Source organism: Nicotiana sylvestris, chromosome 8 (assembly GCF_000393655.2).
Source record: "Nicotiana sylvestris chromosome 8, ASM39365v2, whole genome shotgun sequence".
NCBI lineage: Eukaryota > Viridiplantae > Streptophyta > Magnoliopsida > Solanales > Solanaceae > Nicotiana > Nicotiana sylvestris.
In genome coordinates, this window is record NC_091064.1 from 102243036 (window position 1) to 102265326 (window position 22291).

Below are 22291 nucleotides of genomic sequence, written 5' to 3' on the forward strand. Positions count from 1 at the left end.
AGTATTCCTACTCACTCTCAATCCTTCTCGCAGCCAAACCAATCATCCCCGCAAGTAATAAAACGATAAGCAAATATACAAAAAGCATCAAATAGGGGAATGAGACCCAAATAAACAAAATGACCGATTGGGTCATTACATTTTTAGTCCTTAAAAGTTACTCCAATATAATTGCTACTAAAACATAGAAAAGGTATGCAGTGTCCACATATGTTTCAAAAAGAAAAAGAAAAAATACTTCACATGTTTCATTAACAACCCATGGATTTGATGTACTCCACTAGTCCACTTGAATAACAATTTATACTATATGGTTTTGAATTATCACTCCCTATACGCAATTTGATCGTAAAGTAGGACTTCTAACATCCAATTTTATTTTTAAAATCTTATCAATGTCCAAAAAATAGTTTGGACAACTCTGAAAGGAAATACTCTTCGTACAAGTTGCAAAGGAAAAAGCAAAGGAAGAAAGAGAAAGAAAAAGTTAACTAAGCGTAGGTGGAGAGAATCAGAACAGATACATGTATAAGATCTGGGCAAAAACTACTGAGTTCTTGGGAAACCTTGTAACTTCTAGATCCGCCATTGCCGGCTAATGATGACGATACAACGATAGGGAGAGATTTGCTTTAGAAGTGATTTGATACTTTTTTACTTTATTTATCTTCATTCATTTAGAAAATAATCATTTCAGTTGTGTCGTATAGTTTAAGTCATTTGTTAGCCTTTGAAATTGCACTATGCGACCAAAGCTGTAATTTATTTTTTTCATCTTTTCTTACTTTTTGCCTTTAATTTATATAAACTTTCTTTAAATGTGTCTAATATATATATATATATATATATATATATATATATATAAGCGTCTAAGAGTGGATGTGTAACGACCCAACCGGTCGTTTTGAGCTTGTGCACTTCGCTCGCCAGTTCTCGGGCATGACTAGCCCCTTGTGAGGTATATGGACTTATGTAAATCGTTGGTTTTGGTTTTCAGGGCAATCAGAATAAATTTGGAAGAGCAGTTCTCAGTTTGAAGTTTAAAATTTGAAAGGTTTAACCAAGTTTTGACTTGTTAGTATATGATTTCGAATTTGAATTTTTATGATTTGCTTAGCTCCGTTAAGTGATTTGGGACTTAGGAGCTTGATCAGAATGTGATTTGGAGGTTCGTGGAAGGTTTAGGCTTGAATTGGCGAAATTGGAATTTTTACGTTTTCCGGTTGATATGTGAGATTTTGATATAGTAGTCAGAATGGAATTCCGGGAATTGTACTAGGTCCGTTGTGTCATTTGGGATGTGTGTGCAAAATTTCAGGTCATTCGGACGTGGTTTGATATATTTTTTTATCAAAAGCATAATTCGGAAGATTTTGGAAACGTAGGCTTGAATCCGATATGTTTTCATTGATTCGATGTTGTTTGAGGTATTTTGAAGATTGGTATAGGTTTGGAAGGTGGTATAGGATGTGTTTGTGCTTTTGGTTGAGGTCCCGGGGACCTCAGGATGGTTTTGAGTGGTTGACGGAAGATTTAGAGTGGAATTGTTGCTGCAGATGTTTCATCTTCTGTTGTTTCCGCACCTGCGGATAAGGGACCGCAGATGCGATGCTCACAGAAGCGGTGAGCAACCGCAGAAGCGGGTTTTATCACAGGAGCGTAGGGAATTACCGCACCTGCGAGCCCGCAGGTGCGATGCCTGGGGTGTAGGTGCGAGAACTGATGACTTAAGTTAAAGCCGTAGGTGCAGTCATTTTGGCGCAGATGCGGCCCCGCAGATGCGTAATGGGGATCGTAGATGTGGAAATGTTGGACAGAATATATATATAAAGGCTCCTTCCAGATTTTCAATCATTTGTTCATCATTTTGTGCGATTTCAAGAGAGAATCAAGTGTTGATAGAGAGGTAAACTACTTGGGCTTTGTATCTTGTGTTTATGGTGATTATTTCATTGTTTAATCATGAAATTAATGGGAAACATTTGAGAAAGAGTTGTGAAAATTAGGGCTTGAAATTGGAGAGTTAAATTGGGGATTTGAGGGGCCATTTGAGGCCGATTTTGATGATCCTGATATGTATAAACTCGAGGGAGGATGAAGATTCTATTGATATAATTTTTATCGGGTTTCGAGACGTGGGCCCAAGGTCGGGTTGGACCAAATTCTGGATTTTGAGTTTAATTTGGTTATTTTCGCTTGGACTTTGTTCCTTTAGCGTGTATTAATGACGTGGAACTGATTTTGGTTAAATTCAGAGCAATTGGAGACTTATTCGAGAGGCAAAGGCATCGCGGGCTAGAGTTTGAACCGGATAGAGGTAAGTAATGATTGTAAATGCTGTCTTGAGGGTTTGAAACCCCGGATTTCACATCGTGGTGCTACTTTGAGGTGACTCACATGCTAGATGACGAGCGTGGAGTCATGCACTATTGGGGATTGTGACTTGGTCCGTCCCGTACGACTGTTAAGTCGCGTATTTGATTTGAGATCTTATGATATTCCATGTTTTAGAGATTTAGATTATATTTTGGGTTGTATGCCATGCTTGGGGCCTTGTGCCGACCTGTTGAGACCCTTAGTGGCATTTTTACTATTTTTCCACACTCTATTTGTCTTGAAAGAATATCCCCAGTCATGTTTTATCTGCTTATTGTTTAAATCTAGGTTTATCACTTTACTTCTTTAAATGTGAAAACTGTTTGGGGTGAGTTCCCTGTTCTACTGATGGTCCGAGTGATTGTGAGGTTAATGATTGAGATAGACCGAGGGTCTAATTATGAGGTTAATGACTGAGAGAGGCCGATGGCCTGGTTGTGAGAATTATATATTTATGGATCGGGCTGCACGCCGCAACAATATATATATGTATATAGACCTGGGCTGCACACCGCAGCGATATAGCGCTTGGGCTGTAGGAGCCCCTCCAGAGTCTGCACACCCCAGTGAGCGCAGTTGACTATATATATGGGTCGGGCTGCACGCTGCAGCGATATATGGATCGGGTTGCACACCGCAGCGATTACTATATGGTACCTATTGAGTGTGAGCGCTGATTAGTAAGAGTTGAGTCATGAGTGACTGAGAGGCTTGTCCGAGGTGCTATATATATACATGTACATGAGTGATGCTTTGCATGAGGAGCCGGTTTATGAACTTACTGTTTTTTACTCCTCTTTAAAGTGAGTTTCTATTGAACATGTTGATTTAATTACTGCTTTCACTCATCTTTAGACCGAGCCTCTATTGAAATGTTGAACAAATGTTTTAAATAACTTTCTTTTAAACTGAAGTTTTTAAGTTATGAAATGGTTGTAATTCCTGTTATAGCGAGGGGCTGTATACGAGCTATGCTTTGCCCGAGGGGCTAATTATGATTTTTATCACTTTTACTATATATACATTTCATTAAACATCTATGGAAAAAGTTAGAAAAATGTTTTCCAAAGGATTTTACTGAAGATGGAAGTTTAACGAAGTGATTTGATTTGTATCCTATTATTTTGAAACATGTGGTATCCTCTGTGGTGCCATGATGTGGCACATATGATTTCTTACTGCTCAGACTTTATTTACTTTCATTACTTACTGGTTTGGAGTATTCAGGTTACTCCCTGCACATTGTGTGCAGATTCAGGTATTTCTGAGCTTGGTGGCAGTTTCATCGGAGAGAGCAAGGTAGTTGCCTGGCGATCGTGGCTCTGCTTTCTCCCTCTTTATTCTTCCTTATGTATAAATTGTGACTTTTCAAGATCATATTAGTCTTGATGCAGTTAGACAGTTGTACTAGATGCTTATGATTAGTGACACCCCGATGTCAGGCTTGTATGTTATTTATCACTGTTCATTTAGACTTATATTATGAAACATATGTTTAATTAAAGGCTTAAAAATGACTCTTAATGATTAAAGGTTTAAAATGGGTGTTGTGTCAGCTGACCTTGTCTTCATGCGAGGTGTCATCACGACCATGTCTGAGTTTAGGGTCGTGACAGGATGTTGCTATATGGATACTGAAAGCTCTCTTAATTATACTACATTGTGTGTCCATGTTAATACTATTTGTGGGCTTATTTCATTGGCCACTTAATACGTAAATCTTTTTTAACCAGCAAACCACGTGTAGGCCACTTCATATATCTTTTCTAATACAAAGCAAAAAATTGGGGTCTTTCTTGGGATAGCAATTACTCTCACTTTGAATCAACTTCTTGCTCTTTTCTGTGATATTTTTGAAGAGTGTTTCTCCTCTTGTGAGTTTCTCAACCTATTTTTCTTTTTTTCTCTTTTAGTATTGATCTCTATGTTGTTTATGTTGATACTGGTAAAAACCCTCTTTTCTCCTTTACTCTTTCGATATCAGATCTCTTCTCTATGATAGTCGGTGATAGTGATTTGATTTATAAACTTTTAGGCTTGCATAGGTGATTTTTGTTTATGAAGTTAAGGCTTTGATCTCTGAAAATTAGGTTTTCACATTTTCTTTATTTATTTCACATTCTTTGTAGTTATTGGGTATTGTTTGTTTTCTGATCTTTGATCGGTACATATTAGATTTTTGGTTTTCCTGGGTAGTTTATTGTTGGATTTTCAAGCTCATATTTTGGTTTGATTTGCATGCTTAGAAGTTGATATCTAGGTGCATGATTTGAAATATTAGATGAATAGAAATTTATTTTCTTAAAATGAAATTTAACCTCAAAAGTAATTACTACTACAAGAACTCTACACGATTCTGATTCCTGAATGAAGCTCAAATCAACTTTTACTCATTTACAAGTGCCAAATTCCTGCTTGCAAAAGGGTATAGTATTAATTTTTCTTTTTCCTTGATCTTAAATGGTTATTTTTCCTTTTTCCTCTTCTCATTTCTTTTTGACTTTTCGTCTATATTGGATGCTTCTAACTAGGGAGGACGATTACGCTGGTTATAAAAGTTTTTGGCTGCCCCAATGTTCTATATCTGCAGGTAAAGCATACCTATTTTAAAAAGTTACTTCAAAGAAATCTTGCTTATGACCAGTAAAGTAATTTCCCTTCGGTGATAAGTAATTTTGCTATGATCGATTATTTGAGAAATTTTTGATTTTATTATTTAAAAGAGTTGAAATAGACTTTGTTCTTTTGATAGGTAAGAATGTTGTTGATGAAATGAAGAGGTGAGATTTGAGTATTGCTGAGAAAATAAAGTGAGGAGATGAAAATTGTGTTCTCGAAGCATTATATGATATGCTTCAGAAAGAGGTTATAGTTCTATGCAAAGAATGCCATAAGGAAAATCATAGCCTCAAAGATGAATCAATTGAGGTCCATGCTTTGTTTCTTTGAACCCAACTATAATTCTTTTACATCTAAAAAGTGTGATATGAACGCTGCTGAGAAAATAAAGTTGGAATGAGGTTTATGTTTCCTCATCGTTGTATGATATGATTTAGAAAGAGGTTGTAACTCTATGCAAAGCTTGCACTGAGGAGAATCATTGCCTCAAACACAAAGGTGATGTGTTGAGGTCCAATCATTGTTTCTCCGAACCCCACTAATAGCGTGCACACAACTCTTCCGTTGTTTTCTCTCTCACACTCAACTTATCTTCATGTGAATGTAGATGTTGGCAAAGAAGGTGGAATATTGAAAAAGGCAATGGAAATTGAGGTAAAATAATGCATCGCAGTAAGAAAATATTCTGCAATCCTGAAAGTCAAGGAGCACGATAAAAGACTGTAAAGCGACGTAAATCTGTCAAGGTACCCATGAATTGTCATACGCCTTCACTAAGGCGAAGCTTTTGAACCTCTACGCGCATTCAAATTTCTAGATATACAATGCTTAATAAGGACTACATTAGATGACTTATTACTTTTAGTATAATTTGCATGCATAGAGGAAAGTAAAAGCTTTGAAGCTTTAAATACTGGAGAAAAAATGTTGAATACATTTTCAACTTATAGATTGGCTTAATTTGATGTCACTGTTCAGATTTTAAATGGATCTTCTTCTGGAATGTTGAAACTTGAAAGACAACTTAAAACTTCATCTCTGTAGGTCATATATATTCATTGATGAGTTGCAACTCTAGAGAAAGAAAAGAAATCATGTGCTTAGTATAAGATTACATGATTAAAAACTGAATTGGGTTTTGAGTTGTACCTCACAAATATCAAAATGGGTATAGAAATAACTAGGTTTGTTTACCGCGAAAATGGTAATAACAATTAAATTTGTTGATGGGACTCTAAAAATACGTGATCTATTTTTATGCTAGTTGTTACAGCAGTTGATGCTAGATATATGAAGATAAAAAATAAAATGCGAACTAGAATAGAGCTGTGATCGAACTGAGGGGCTTGCTGTCTGGGCCTCGGACTAACCAATAAGGGGCCTCGAGGTCGATGTCTGGGCTCGAACTCGAGCTATCGGGGATAATTAGGAAGGGGCTAACCGTTAGGATATAATTAAAGAAGACTCTTTATGGCCAATATCAAGCAATAAATGAAGAACAAGTTTGAAAGCAATAAATGAAAGAGGCATTCAAGAGCGAGTAAGTTAGAGAGAAAAGAAAGAGAGTTGTTATTGATCTTGTGTAGAAAATTTGGAACAACAGAGTTTAGAAAGTGCTAAGGATCCCCTTTATATAGAAGAGGATATTCAAACATGGTAGAAGAGTGCAATAAATACAATGGTATGGAGATGAGATGGCCAGACGCGATTCCAGGCTCTGCCAGTGTTATTTGTTTATCTTGGGAACTCCCCTCTCCCGTACTATAGCCGTTAACATGCAATTCCCCCCAGGGCCGGTACCCGACGACTCCCGATGGTGGGTCTCGACCTTAGCTTCAAGCCTCGAGAAGCATGCCCGTGAGGCGACCTAATGACGGGGAAATTGGGCCCCAGTTTTACTGCATACAGATAGTCTTCGCGTTTCATAGAGTGAAAGCGGTAAGAAACGACCTTGAATTTCTTCCTCCTTCGATGTTCTAGCAATCGGCGATGGCTACGAGGTGGCAAGATGCAACATGCATGCTGCTCCTGTAGGTTTCCGCATTGACTATGGCAGTTGGCTGCCTCTTGGCCTCCTTCAATACGCACACAGTGCTTTTATAAATACTTCCCTTCTCCCTTTCTATAACCCATTGCGTACTCAAACCCCTGATAAGGTTCGTTCTTCCTTTGCTCTCGTTCTCTCTTAGGAACGCAACTCTTTTTCTTCCTTCAGAATCTTCTAAGGATGGCGAAAACATCCACCTTTGCTTCTCAAGAGGTTGCGGGCTCATCCTCTTCGTTTCTCTCTCAAGGCAAATTGGCTATACCTCCTCGTGCTGAGGAATGTGTCCCAAGATCTTTTGCGATGACCTCCGATTTCAAGGTCGAGAGACCTTCCTCGAAGCCAGAGCGTCGTGAGCCCGTGACTCGGTATATCAGCTCGGTAACAGATGTGGGGAAAGTGAGGGCTGATTGCCGCTAGGGGGATACTCTACTTGTGGAGATTCTTGCTCAGGAGGAAGATATTACGGCTCACAAAGTTGGCTTTCTGAGTGTATACACCTATACATTCACCTTGGGGCCGGTGGGGCCATCCTCGCCCCTGATCGACCACATGATTCTCAACTTCTATCGACGTTATCAGGTAACTCTAGGCCAAATTCATCCTTCGTTCTAGAGCGTTGTTTATATGATCAGGCCTTACTCAAACATGATAGAGGAGATGCCCTTCACCCTCAACCACCTAATCCGGATGTATAGTCCCCATCTCCTCCGAGGGGGCTTAATCAAGCTTTGCCGTCGAGCCCTGAGGTCCCTCTTTGCCTGCGCCGAGGAGCTCGGGAACGAAGTATGGATTAGCCGATTCGTCCGAATGAGGACTTCTGACCTGATTCTGGCGGAAACGATGTCGTTCCCTGAGAAGGGGAACACTGGGCGTAAGTAAACGTGTTGTCGGGTCTCCCTTCGCTTCTTTTTGGTGATATTTCTTCAAGCATCTAACTCTATTTTTCTTGATTTTTTAGTCATAGCAACATACCCTGGTGCGGTTTCGGACCTCTAGGGCTAGGTCGGCTGCTTATACTCAATTTGCCCATATGCTGAACGATTGTGGCGAGATTTATCCCGAGCTCGGTGGGAAGCCAAAGATCATGGTAAGCCTCGAACCTTGTTGCATCAGCGTACTTCGACGCAAATCACTATTAGTAGCATTCTTCATTCTTTGTGTTTATTTTCTGCATATTTATAGGTCTGAAGGAAGTCCTTTTGATGAAGGAGGCATCACCCATTGAAGGGGACGCCCTAGTGTCTGGCGAGAAGAAGAGAAGGTAGGGGAGTTTACCGGTCGGGCCTCCAGAGTTCAAGAGGGCTAAGGCAGAAGAACCCAAGGTTGATCTGGCAGCTCTGGCCTCAGAGACGGTGGGAGCGTATAGATTCGGCCGATCTTCGGGCCGTGGGGATAGAGGCTTCTGAACCGGATCCTGATGACATTGTGGGCTATCTTTGTGGTGGGAGGCAATAGATGGAGTACCGAGCACTACCCCTGAGTCGGTTGGTGGCCAAAATTCTCCCCGAGTTGAGGCGTAGTTGGTGGGCAATTCGAAGGGGCCCGACTCTGGGGTCCAGGGTGAACAAGGGACGGAGGCTTTGACTGGCCCTGTTAGCCCTGTGATCATTGTTGATTCCCCTTAGGGAGTGACCATACTGCCGCATGGAGTGCAAGATGCCCCGTGTGAAGAGCCTTCTGGAGTAGGTGCACTAGTCGAAGGCAGAGATGCACTTGAGAGGTCACCGACAGTTCTCGAGGGAGGTCCCGAGGTTGATGCTTCATTCATTTTCGGCGATATGGGAAGACTTTGCGAGCGGGTAATTTTTGCTAACCTCGTCCGCCGCTTTGGGCTGCTCCGATCTTTATTTTTCTAACTTGCCCCTTTTTGTGGCTTCAGGCTAAAGTGTTTTACAGCCAGGCTTTCACCCAGTACCAGGATGCGGTGAACCATCATGAGCATGAGAAAACCTATCTTACCGAGCAGGTTAGTCATCCCCCATTTACTATTATCTGAATCTTTGTGAGATTCTATTGATTTTAACATGTCGGATCCGATTTGTGCAGTTTGAGAAAGAAAACACCCTGCTGTGGGGGGAGCTTTGGGCCAGAGATGCTGAAATTTCCGAGCTCAGTCGGTGCACAAACGAAATAACTTTCGAGAGGGACACCCTCCAAGGGAAGGTAACCTTAGTCGAGCGTCAGCTACGAGATGCGAAGGAGGATAGTGACAAATACAGAGGTCTCCATTCTGAACTGGTGGCTGCACTATCTCGAATTAAAGCCGAAACCGAGGCACTCGTATCCTCGCACGGGAAGGAAGCTATTGTCGCAAATGCTTGCGTTGAGAGGGCGTCTGAGGGGGCTAGCCCGAATTTACCTCGAGCTGTGGATCGTGCCTGGCTGGTTTCCCAAAAGCAGTTCGTTGGAGGTGTGTTGGATGGCAGCTTGGGTGGTGCTAAAAATGAGGGCAGATCCCCGGAGAGAGAAGATGTCGTTGAGAAGGGGCCGTCGGGGGACTCGTAGGTCTCAGGGTGCAACCCTTGGGGAGCCATTGAGAATGTGGGCTTGGCAATAAATTAGGATCCTGTTGATTTTCTTGTTGGTATATATAGTGCTTTCATACTGGCATATGTATAAAGTAAGCCCTGTGGCTTTGTTCCTCCTACTCCCCTTTTTTGTCCAGAATTCTGCCGGGTGCTCCTGCTTTTAGAGTTAAGAATCTTTAGATTCGTGATACGGCCCTGGGGCTCGTCAGGCAGGCCCGAGGGCTCTTGCGCATTCGGTCGATACGGCCTTTAGTGTAAGCTGGCGTTAGAGCTCTTATGCTTTTGCTCAACTGTTTTGGGTTTAGTCTCCGAGTCGGGCTTCGACTCGAGCCCATTCGACCCTCAAGTTCTGTATTTTTGTGGGCTAGCGACAACGACTGTCACGCCTTGGGTCGAAGCGACCTTTTATGTATATGGCCTTGAGGCTCACGAAGCTGGTGACGATGGCTCTTACGCTATGCCCTTAGGCATGTATAGTTAACTATTTTGGATTCAGTCTCCGAATCGGGTTATGACTCGAGCTCATTTTGACCCTCAAGCTTTCAAATTTTTAAGCTGGCAATAGTGGCTTTTACGCTTTTGGTCGATGTAACCTTTTAGTGTGTATGGCCTTGAGGCTCGTTAGGTTGGCGACAATGGCTTTTACGCTTTGCCCATAGGCATATGTAGGCTTTGTTTTCCTCTCGTTAAGGACTTTTTGAAATGATTTTGCCTGACCTATCATCGGTTTGGGATGAACCTCGATTTCAAGTCATTTGCGACGATAGCTCAAGCACCTCGGAAGGTTTAGCTCGTAGGTTGAGTAGCTCGAAGCCTTGTGATTCGGAGCTGACATGGTCGAAGCTCTTTTTCCTGTCAAGGGTAGCCTGTTTACCTGGTTCTTTTCGAAAAAGATTCGAAGTAATGGCCTGTGAATTTATAGCGACAGTTGGGCGTCCCCGAGTCGCGTTAATTTGGCTGGTGCAGCCGTATTGACCGTAGTCATTTGTGTTTGGCCAGAGCCATTTTTGATCTAGAGTGTGGTAGTTTAGGCGTCTATATCGAGGGTATGCCCTTTCGGGAGTCTTACAAATGCAATATATAGCCTAAACATCGAGATTGAGTTTATGCCTGTAGTAGGGTCTTACAAAAGTTTCATGCCTTTTCATGTCTTACAGTATTTTCATGGCTGTTGAGGTCTTACAGGTGTAGTTGTTGATACTCGGTGCGAGTTTTTATTTGAGACCGAGTCTGCCTGCTTGGGGTTTTACGGCCCCGGGTTTTTTAACGGATGGCGATCAGTGACAGTCTCCGAGTCATCGAGTTTGCTTAGTCTCGGAGGCCGTTATTCATTAGCTCAGAGTTTCCTCATTGAGGGCTTATGATTATGGAGATCTGACCCTGAGGCCATGCGGGTGACGAGTTAATGACGCTAATCTCCGAGTATTTCAGAGCATTCTCGGCGGAGGGATCCTTGCTGTGAAAGTGCTGAATTTTCTTTGGTGTATAAGATGCTTTGGCGAAAGATATTCTTTGATTGTTTGGCATAAGTGCATGCTGTTTTGTTGCGGTGAGCATGACTTGTGCGAACAGGGCTCTTTTGACCATTTGGCCCAGTACATTGTTTCCCATTGGAACTTAGTTAGTCATTCCCTGGTTCCTCTGAGTGGATGACCTCTCAATGGGGGTGCCCTCCAGTGTTCGGGGTTGATTGCAAAAGAAGCATTGTAAGCTTGTTGGATCCTCCTTAGGTAGTGCGTGGACGTTGCCTCGAAAAAACTTTGCCAGTGGAACCCTCTTCTAGACAAAAGCTCGGTCGAAGGAAAAGAGTGCAGCGTTTGCTCGAGGATTTTTGAGGAATTTTCCGATCGGGTGCCCTAGCAGTAATACCGTTTTAGCATCGATATATTCTAGTTGCTCGGATGCTGTTCGCCCTCCAAGGTGCCAAGCTTGTAGGATTCCTTGCCGACTATTCCGAGGACACGGTACGGTCCTTCCCAGTTCTAGCCCAACTTCCCTTCATTAGGGTTTCGGGTGTTGAGAGTAACCTTCCTTTGGACTAAGTCCTTGATCTCAAAATACCGGAGATTTGTTCTCTTGTTATAGTATCTTTCAATTTTCTACTTCTGGGCGGCTATTCGGATTAGCGAGGCTTCTTGATTTTCATCGAGTAGTTCGAGGGCCGTTGTCATGGCCTCATTGTTTGAGCCCTCATTAGTGTGCTGAAATCTAACGCTCGGCTCCCCGACTTCAACTAGTATCAAAGCCTCGGCGCCGTATACCAGAGAGAAAGGTGTTTGACCGGTGCTTGATTTTGAAGTAGTTCGATATGCCCATAGCACCCCGGGCAGCGTTTCTATCCATTTTCCCTTGGTACTCTCAAGTTTCTTCTTTAAGTTCTGAATGATGGTTTTATTCATGGATTCGGCCTGGCCGTTTGCACATGGATGGTAATGCGTCGATAGGATTCTCTTGATTTTGTTATCTTCAAGGAACTGTGTTACCTTGCCCCCGATGAACTGCCTCCCGTTGTCGCACATTACGTCGGATGGGATTCCGAAGCGGCATATGATGTGATTCCATATGAAATTGATGACTTCCTTTTCTCTCTTTTTTCGAAGGTCTGTGCTTCCACCCATTTTGAAAAGTAGTCCGTCATAAATAAAATGAATTTAGCCTTACACGGTGCTGTCGGCAAAGGGCTGACGATGTCCATCCCCCATTTCATGAATGGCCATGGTGATAGAATGGAATGTAGTTGCTCGTCGGGTTTGTGAATCATGAGAGAGAATCTCTGGCATTTGTCGCACTTTCGGACGAATTATCTGGTGTCTTTTTCCATGTTGTCCCAATAGTAGCCTGCTCTAATCACCTTCCGAACCAAGGAGTCGACACCAGAATGTTTTCCGTAGGTACCATCGTGGATCTATCGGAGTACATAATCTATGTCACCTGGCCCTAAGCATACGGCCAGGGGGAAATCGAAAGTTCTCCTGTACAGAGTCTCATTTTCGTCGAGTGAGAACCAGGCTGCTTTGGTTCGTAGGGCCCTCGTTTCTTTTGGATCTGCGGGCAACTTCCCGTCTTTTAAATAATCAATATACTTATTTCTCCAGTCCCATGTTAGACTGGTGGAATTTATCTCTGCGTGACCTTCCTCGACTATTGATTTAAACAATTGGACAACAACTCTGGGAAGTAGGTCCTCTTCTTCAGCAGAAGATCCTAGATTTGCCAGGGCATCGACCTCGCTATTTTGCTCTCGAGGTACATGGACTAAGGTCCATTCTTTGAACCACCGTAATGCGATTTGGATTTTGTCCAAGTATCTCTGCATCCTGTCCTCTCGAGCTTCGTAGATCCCATTCACATGGCTTACTACGAGGAGCGAATCGCATTTTGCCTCGACGGTCTCGGCTCCCAAGCTTTTGGCCAATTATAAACCTGCAATGATACCCTCTTACTCGGCTTTATTGTTAGTCAATTTTGTGGTTTTTATGGATTGTCTAATTACGCCGCCAACTGGTGGCTTTAGGACTATACCGAGCCCGGATCCTCTTATGTTTGTGGCGCCGTCTCTGAATAGGGTCCATACCCCGGAGGACATGCCTGATTTTAACAAAAGTTCCCTTTCTACCTCGGGTACAAGGGATGGCGAGAAATCGGCCATGAAGTTCGCCAAAATTTGGGACTTGATGGTCGTTCGAGGTTGATACTCGATATCATACCCTCCAAGTTCGATGGCCCATTTGGCCAATCGGCCCGATAGCTCGGGTTTATGCATTATGCTCCAGAGAGGTGTGTCGACAGAATGTAGATACGGTGACATTGAGAATAGGCTTCAGCTTACGCGAGGCGCTTATCAGCGCAAGAGACAATTTTTCTAGATGGGTATATCGGGTTTCGGCGTCCCCCAGGGTTTGGCTTACATAATAAATAGGAAATTGTGTACCTTGCTCCTCTCAAACCAGTACACCGCTTACCGCTATTTCAGACACGGCCGGGTACAGGTATAGTGTTTCATCCTCCTTTGGCGTGTGCAGCAAAGGTAGGCTAGTTAGGTATCATTTTAGCTCTTCTAGGGCGTGTTGGCATTCTGAAGTCCATTCGAAGTTGCTCTTTCTTTTGAGTAAATAGAAGAAATGATGGCTTTTTTTTGATGACCTTGATATGAATCTGCTCAGGGCTGCTATCCACCCTGTTAGCCGTTGGACGGTTTTTATATTGTTCACCACAATGATTTCTTCGATAGCCTTTATTTTGTCGGGATTGATCTCGATTCCCCTGTTTGAAACCATGAAGCCCAGGAATTTTCCCGAACCCACTCCGAAGGCGCACTTCTCGGAGTTGAGCTTCAATTGTAACTTCTGAGGATATCAAAATTTTCCTGCAAATGGCTCAAATGGCCATCTACGCGCAGGGACTTAACTAGTATATCATCAATATATACGTCCATTGATTTACCTACTTGATGCTCGAACATTTTATTAACTAGGCGCTGGTACGTTGCCCCTGCGTTTTTTAGTACGAAGGACATTACGTTGTAGCAGTAGGCACCATACTTCATGATAACGAAGTTTTTTCCCTGGCCTCGGGGTTCATCTGGATTTGATTATACCCTAAGTAGGCATCAAGAAAGGTGAGGGTCCCATGGTCGGCCATATCATCAATCAGACGATTGATATTAGCCAATGGGAAGGAATCTTTGGGGCACGCCTTATTCAAATCTTTATAATCTATGCACATTCTTAGCTTGTTTCCCTTTTAGGCACTACTACTACGTTGGCTAGCCATTCAGGGTACTTTATCTCTCTAATGGATTCGATTTTAAGAAGTTTCGTTACCTCTTCTTTGAGGAAGGCATGTTTTACCTCGGATTGTGGTCTTCTCTTCTACTTTACGGGTTTAAATTTGGGATCGACGCTTAGCCTGTGGGAGGTTTTTTATGGTGGAATTCCTATCATATCTAAGTGGGACCAAGCGAAACAGTCGATATTGTTACTAAGAAATTGAATGAACCTTGTCCTGTGTTCGAGGGTCAACCCCGTTCCCAGGTATACCTTACGATCTGGGAGGTGCTCGATTAAAATGGTTTGCCCCAGCTCTTCGACTGTCGATTTAGTCGCGTTCGATTCTTCAGGGGCGACGAAGGTTCGAGGAGCGAAGAAATCTTCCTCGTCGTCCTCGGGGGCCTGTGTGTTCCTAACCTCGTCCGAGATCTAGCACGTGGGGATCGACGCCTTATATTGGACTGCGAACATTTCTTTCACTATCCGTTGTTCTCCATGTTTGGTCGTGATGCCATCCTTTGTGGGAAATTTATCACCTGGTGTAAGGTTGACCGTACTGCCCTCATGTTGTGTATCCAAGGCTTACCGAGTAATGCATTGTACCTCATGTCATCGTCGATGACTTGAAACTCGGTGTTCTGAATCATGCTGGACGTGTCGATCGAGAGAGTTATATCTCCTTTCATTACTCCGCCGGTCATGTTGAAGCCATGGAGGACTCGAGGGATGGGGGCGACTCGATTGAGCAGCCCCAGTTGTTCTACTACCTCTGATCTAATTATGTTGGCCGAACTGCCTAGATCCACGAGCACGCACTTTATCCTGGTATTGGTTAAAAGAAACGAGATCACCAGTGCGTCGTTGTGCAATTCTATCATGGCCTCGAGGTCCTCCTCGCTGAATGCGAGGGTGTCTTCGGGCACGCGATTTCGGGTCGGTCCCTCTTCCGTGGTCGACGTTCTCCTCCGATTGAACATGGGTCCTTGGGGAACATCGGTTCCTCCAATAATCATGTGGACGTCATGTCGAAGAGCCTCTCCCCTTCCGCCCGGGTTGAGTTTAGTGGTGTACGGACATCTAGAGTAGTCATGTCCTTCTCTTTGCTGTTTTCGAGGTTCTTGTTCCCCATTCTGTTCACCGAGCCAGATATTTTATCCTGAAATCGAAGATCTTGGACAAGAAAAAGTGTGAAAGATAACTTGCGTTGTGTAGCGAAACCAGCAAGAAAATAATCACTATTATTTTTAGCCCCACGGTGAGCGCCAAACTGTTTATCGTGAAAATGGTAATAACAATTAAATTTGCTGATGGGACTCTAAAAATACGTGATCTATTTTTATGCTCGTTGTTAAAGCAGTTGATGCTAGATATATGAAGATAAAAGATAAAGCGCGAACTAGAATAGAGCTGTGATCGAACCGAGGGGCTTGCTGTCCGGGCCTTGGACCAACTGATAAGGGGTCTCGAGGTCGATGCTTGGGCTCGGACTCGAGCTATCGGATCAGGAAGGGGCTAACAGTTAGGATATAATTAAAGGAGGCTCTTTATGGCCAATATCAAGCATTAAATGAAGAACAAGTATGAAGGCAATAAATAAAAGAGGTAGTCTCGAGCGAGTAAGTTAGAGAGAAAAGAGAGAGAGTTGTTATTGATCTTGTGTAGAACAGTTGGAATAACAGAGTTTACAAAGTGCCAAAGATCCCTCTTATATAGGAGGGGATATCCAAACATGGTACAAGAGTGCATTAATTACAAAGGTATGGAGATGGGACGGCCAGACGCGATACCAGGCTCCGCTAGTGCCATCGTTCATCTTGGGAACTCCCCTCTCCCGTACTATAGCCGTTAACACGCAATGCCCCCCAAGGCCGGTACCCGACGACTCCCGAGGGTGGGTCTTGACCTTGGCTTCGAGCCTCGAGAAGCATGCCCGCGAGGCGACCTAATGACGGAGAAATTGGGCCCCCGGTTTTACCACATACAAGGTTGATGTTTTGAGAAATGTTACTCTCCTAAAGACAATGTGTTTGTCTTAGTTTAAAGTGTCGACTTTTAGTTCAAAATTTTGGAGGTTAATTTGATAAGTGTGCTATTTTGACCTTTTTGTAAAGAGATTTTTTTTAGTTCATTAAAGTATTTATGAGCTAGAATTTTGAAGAAAAAAGAGGTGAAAAGAAAAAGGAACAGAAATTATTGTAAATTTATATTAAGAGATAGGAGTAAAATATATCCATTATATCACCACTTACCACAGAAAAGGCTAAAGAAAATAATAACAATTGGCGAAGTTATATGATGGTGCTTTCTTGTGTTGCTTTTAACAAATATCTAAGGTGACCAAAGTCATTGTTTAGAATTTTGGCAGAGGAATGGGTCATCAACAATACTAACAATTGTATAATGGTTTAAATTGATACAATACTGCTATTGTCCTCTCTAATTCTTTTTCATTTTGTTATCGATAATCTTATGTGTGTAATCTGTAAAAAAATTCAACAATTCTTCGCGGATTAAACCAAGGCAAGCTGTGTTAATGCTCAATTGTTTTTTAAAATTAAGTGTTTAAAATTTTGGATACCCCAACGTTCATAGTTATGTGCTGTAGCATGAATTGAAAAGCTCATTTTGGAGAAATTTGGTCACAAAGTCACTCCCCTCATGGTTTGTCTCGATTACCAATATGATCACATGCATACCTCTTTCCCCCGCTTCTCCATTAAAATCTGTTTCGTCCAGAATTCCTGAACGGCTCACCTAGAATAACTGTAGCCAATTTGTAGTTGCGCTTACCAATGCTCTAGTATCAGTATTCCTTGATTAATCAAAGCTATCATGCATTATTTAGCTTTTTAAGTACCCCTTGCTTTTTATATAGATAGTTGTAAGTTAAAATTTCATACGTTGGGTGGATACTAATGTACCCCGCTATTGTTGACTGGAAAACTAAATGCATTTTTGTAAACTTTGATTAGGTTATCATTTCAGATGTTAAATCAACTAAAAGCGAAGAAGTAAGTATATTGATAAAATCTCCATTGTTGATAAACTATTGTGCAACCTATTGTCTTATTATCTCTTTCGTGGAAGCTGGTGTTATATTTTCCTTTGTATAGCATTTGGCAATAATTCCCAGCTATTTGGTTGAATAAGGACATGGACATCATGAAACCTGACAAGGAATGTTTGCCATATATTATGTTGCCTTTTCCAGTCACCTTACCATTAACCATCCATAAATTTATTAGGAAGCGATCAATACTTATTCAGTCTATGTTCGTCGTTCTACTTTATTATTCACTAATATCTACTTTTGTACTGTACTCAATTTCATTTTTTTTCTTCATCGGTGTTTACCTACTTTTTTCAGGTGCCCCAAAATCTCTTTATGTTGTGCTTTTTGGAATGCAAAAGATTGGCTACTAAGGTGGGGAAGATCCAGTTCCTAGAAAATGATAATTTAGGATATGCATGTGTTGTACTGAAAATATGGATAATATATGTATTTTTTAGAGGTATGATGTATGTAATAATTAAATATGGATGGTTTCACTAGATAATGCACTTATGTTATATAAACGAATGCTATTAAGCACATATAGTAGAACTCTTATGCTAAATCTCAATTCTTGGAAGTAATATAGCTTAGGAAGTACTGAATGATCTACATATGGTTCCTTCGACCTTTTTGTGGTCTTCATTGTTGCGATTGATTTTCCATATCTTGGTTTTTGAGGAACTTGAAGGTGATTAGCTGAAGAAGAATTCATGTTGAGTTAGATGCTATAGCTCAAAGATAAAAACAAAGTTATAATTAAGACTAAACAGTGTAATGCCCAATATTTTTATCATACCATATTGATTTATATTCAACTTCTGTATTGCAATTACTTGATGTCATTCCCATGTTGGGCCCGTGGTTGCTTCGGTTTCTAGTATTGATAAAATTTGCTACTCATATGTATACTTTCTCGAATAGTTGTGTTGGAATCTCTGTTTGTCAACTACCTGCTTTCATGGACTAACAATCAATAAATGAAGACATACACATAAAGAGGGTAGAGAATTACATGCAAAGATCAGGGTTCAAATTTCAGCATATGTATTTTTTAATAACCTTATTGAAATTAATTGGAAAATTTAATCAAATAGAAGATATCATCAAATATAGTTGGCTAAATCGTAGTACTTGTTAATGGAGTTTGAGCAACTTTTATGGCAAAGTTTTCTTATGTCTGCCGCTAAATTTTTGTGACACTAACGTTTTCTTTTTGCTAAATTTCACAGTATTGTTTATCGCGATCATGGAGCTTTTTGGCGCGATCGCAAAGGAAAAAATATGCTGGACATTTTTGGAATTGCGACTGCGAGGATAGTGACCACGATCGCGAAGAAGTACGACTGGAAGGGCTTTAAACCATTCAATTTCGCGATTTTGAGTTTATTTTTCTCACTTTTTGAATTCTTGAAACTTAAGTAAGCGATTTTGGAGGAGATAAACATCCAAATCATGAGGGTAAGTAATTTTATATATGTTTTGATTATATATTTTATTTTTGATTATTACATCTAGATCAAGGATTTGAAGAAATTGAGGGTTTTTTACTTGAACTTAAGAGAATGAATTTTGGGTTTTGAACATGAAATTGAGGTTGGATTTGAAAATCATATATGTGTGTATATATATATGTAACGATTCGGTCGGTCGTTTCGTGAGTTATAGCCTTGTTTTCCCTATTTGTGCTTCTTTTGTTCTTTACAACTACATTATATTGTATTAGGTTGGTTGGTTTGGGTATGGAGTGGTTCCAGAGAGAAATTGAGACACTCTTTTTATTAGAAGCTTAAGTTGGAAGAGTTAACTGGATGTTGACTTATGTATAAGCAATCTTGAATTTGGATGTTTATAGCTTTGTTAGCTCCGTTAGGTGATTTTGGACTTAGGAGCGCATCCGGAATGTGATTTAGAGGTTCGTAGTAGAATTAGGCTTGAATTGGCGAAAGTTGAAATTTTGGCGATTTTGATAGGTAGTGAAACTTTTGGTATCTAGGTCAGAATAGAATTCTGAAAGTTGGAATAGGTTCGTGGTGTTATTGTTGACTTGTGTGCAAAATTTGAGGTCATTCGGACGTGGTTTGGTAGGTTTCGGCATCATTTACGGAATTCAGAAGTTTAGAAGTTCTTAGGCTTGAATTTGAGTGTTATTTGATGTTTTGATGTTGTTTTGAGTTATTCGAAGGTTCGACTAAGTTCATATGATGTTATGGGATGTGTTGGTATTTTTGATTGAGGTCCCGAGGTCCTCGGGTTGATTTCGTGTGATTAACGGAACAAGTTTGGAAATTGAAAGATTGCTGAAAGTGAAATCAGCTGTTATAATCGCACCTGCGGATGTCTCCTCACAGGTGCGAGCCCGCAGAAGCGAGCAAGGGACCGCAGATGTGAGATTGGAGGAACTGGGCAGAAGGCACATGTGCGTGTTTGGACCGCAGGTGCAATGGGATTCCGCACTTGCGATGACCGTATATGCGATAAACTGATCGCAGAAGCGAAGACTGGATTTTAAGTGGATTTTCGTAGAAGCGGAGCTTGGTACAGATATGCTGACCCTCATATGCGCAATTTGTACAGCAGGTGCGATTTTGCCGGGCAAAAAGCATAAATAGAGGACTTCGGGAATTCTTCTCATTTTCACATTTTTGAACATGAGATTTGGAGATTTTGAAGAGATTTTTGAAGAGAATTTGAGGTTTACCCTGAGGTAAGTTTCTTGAGCCTAACTATCCTTAGCAATGGGGTTTTCCGATTAATTTCTCACTTGATTAGTGAGGGTTTGAAGTGAAAATTGGGGGTTACAACTTGGGAATTTTGGAGAGTGAATTATGGGGTTTTTGAGGGACAAATGATGTCGGATTTTGATGAATTTAGTATGGTTAGAATCGTGAGTGAATGAGCTTTTGGGTTTTGTGACTTTTGTTGGATTTAGAGAGGTAGGCCTGGGGGGAGGGGGGAAGAGTCGAGTTTGAGCCAATTTCGGATTTTGATTCTAATTTAGTAGTTTTTCTTGTGGAATTGATTCCTTTAGCATATATTAATGGTATTGTACTGCTTGTGGCTAGATTCGGGATGTTTGGAGGCTGATTTGAGAGGCAAAGGCATCACGAAGTAGGATTTTGCTCGGATTGAGGTAAGTAGGAGTTATAAATCTGGTCCGGAGGGTATGAAACCCCAGATTTTGTGTCGTATGACTATTTTGGAGATGATGCACATGCTAGGTGACATAGGTATGGGCGTGCACTGAAGGGATTGTAACTTTGTCTATCCCGTGAGACTGTGGAATTGAATAGCTTATTGTTTATTACATGTTCCCTTTTTTCATGGAAATTGACTGCACTTCATCTTAGAAATCATGCTTAGGCCTTATGTTATCACTGTTGAGACCTGTGAGGTCGTGTATTTGCTGAATTAGCTTCTAATTGCTGTCTTGTACTCAGTCATAGCTTCTTTTGCTTATTATGCCTCTGGCTCTTACTATGCATTATTGATACATGACATTATCTTTTTTGGGGGCTACTTTATTTGATTTTTGAGAGCCCGAGAGACTATGGAGGTTGATGGCTGAGTGAGGCCTAGGGCCGAGTAGTGAGATATTGATATTATGGCACGTGAGTTATCCGTGCAACACGTAAGTTGTCGGTGCTGATTTTGGTGTGATACTATAGCACGTGAGTTGTCCGTGCGTGCCTTGTTTTGATATTGTAGCACGTGAGTTGTCCATGCAGCACGTGAGTTGTCCGTGCGGATCATAGTGCTTGGGCTGAAGGAGCCCCTCCGGAGTCTGCACACCACAGTGAGTGCAGGTATCTATTGAGTATGATTATTGAAGACTGAAAGCCGAGTGATTGAGCTCGAGAGACTATATTTGCTTTCACCTTTTGTTGCACTTAGCTGTTATCTATCCATGTTGTGTAACTCTCTAAAAGACTTTATAGCTGGATACTTGAGTATGAACTGATTTGACTTAAATTGCTAAATTTGAAAGCATGCCTATCCTTTACTAAAATTTGCTGAAATAAATTTTATTTTCATAGCTCGTCACTACTTCTCAGTTCCCTATTTATTTCTCTTACTTACTGAGTTGGAATTACTCACGTTAACCCTTGTACATTGTGTGCAGATGCAGGTAAGACCGGTCACGAAGGTCGTTAAGTTCGTGCGTAGGTGACTGTCGGAAATCTACGAGGTGGCTGTCGGTGTACGTAGCTCTTGTCTCTCCTTCTATTGTTATATTTTCTATTTGTTTTAGTATTCGGTGGACTATTATAAACTTTGATTCTGGATTTGACCCTACATATTCATGACTTAGTGACACCCCGATGTCGGGCTATCTTTTCTGTATTTTTATTATGAGTTTAACTCTTCTTATGAAATCTTTGTTATGAACAGGTTTTGAACTATCTTCTTGTATATTATCGATGTGTATTGGAAATGTCAGCTTGCCTAGTACCACGATAGGCTCCATCACGACGAGTTAGGTATGTGTATTGGAAATGTCAGCTTGCCTAGTACCACGATAGGCTCCATCACGACGAGTTAGGTATTTGGATCATGACAAGTTGGTATCAGAGCCTAGGTTACATAGGTCTCACGAGTCATGAGCGGGTTTAGTAGAGTTTTGCGGATCGGTACGGAGACGTTTGTACTTATCTTTGAGAGGCTGCAGAACCTTTAGGTAAAAACTTCACATTCTTGAATTCTTGTCGTGTGAATTTGTTGATTCTGGTAACTAATCTTCTGGTAGTCGATTCTCTCACAGATGGCAAGGATGTGCTACCAGGTAAGAGGGACAGCCACCGGTACCACCAGTTCGGGCCGTGAGAGGCCGAGGTCGCGATAGAGGATGTGGTAGGGGCAGGGGTGTAGCCTGCATAGCAGCTAGGGCAGCACCTGCAGA

At 41.5% G+C, this 22291-nt stretch overlaps 1 protein-coding gene and 1 long non-coding RNA gene across 8 annotated transcripts in view; both read left to right on the forward strand.

Annotated features, from left to right (window-relative positions):
* The first annotated feature begins 4114 nt into the window (after positions 1-4114).
* The window catches only part of LOC104235810 (uncharacterized), a 36428-nt gene continuing 18251 nt past the window's right edge, over positions 4115-22291 (forward strand). The window contains exons 1-9 of one of the 6 annotated variants that reach the window (XR_011401557.1): positions 4117-4250; positions 4908-4966; positions 5129-5493; positions 5603-5741; positions 17707-17763; positions 18624-18852; positions 20457-20524; positions 21515-21592; positions 21784-21833. This is a non-coding gene — a long non-coding RNA (uncharacterized lncRNA). Of the gene's footprint in view, positions 4251-4718; positions 4802-4907; positions 4967-5128; positions 5494-5602; positions 5742-17706; positions 17957-18623; positions 18853-20456; positions 20525-21514; positions 21593-21783; positions 21834-22291 lie in introns of those variants that run through there. The other 5 variants (XR_011401558.1, XR_011401559.1, XR_011401560.1 and 2 more) reach the window with 5 other exon arrangements.
* LOC104235809 (uncharacterized) lies at positions 5750-17302 on the forward strand. Of its 2 annotated transcripts, XM_070153203.1 has the most exons (4): positions 5750-8129; positions 8225-8841; positions 8922-9008; positions 9089-17302. In XM_070153203.1, the coding sequence occupies exons 2-4, from the start codon at positions 8821-8823 to the stop codon at positions 9545-9547; spliced, it is 567 nt and encodes a 188-aa protein (XP_070009304.1). In that variant the 5' UTR covers positions 5750-8129; positions 8225-8820; the 3' UTR covers positions 9548-17302. The 2 variants fall into 2 exon arrangements, with proteins under 2 accessions (XP_070009304.1, XP_009787934.1); XM_009789632.2 differs by having other exon boundaries at positions 5750-8841.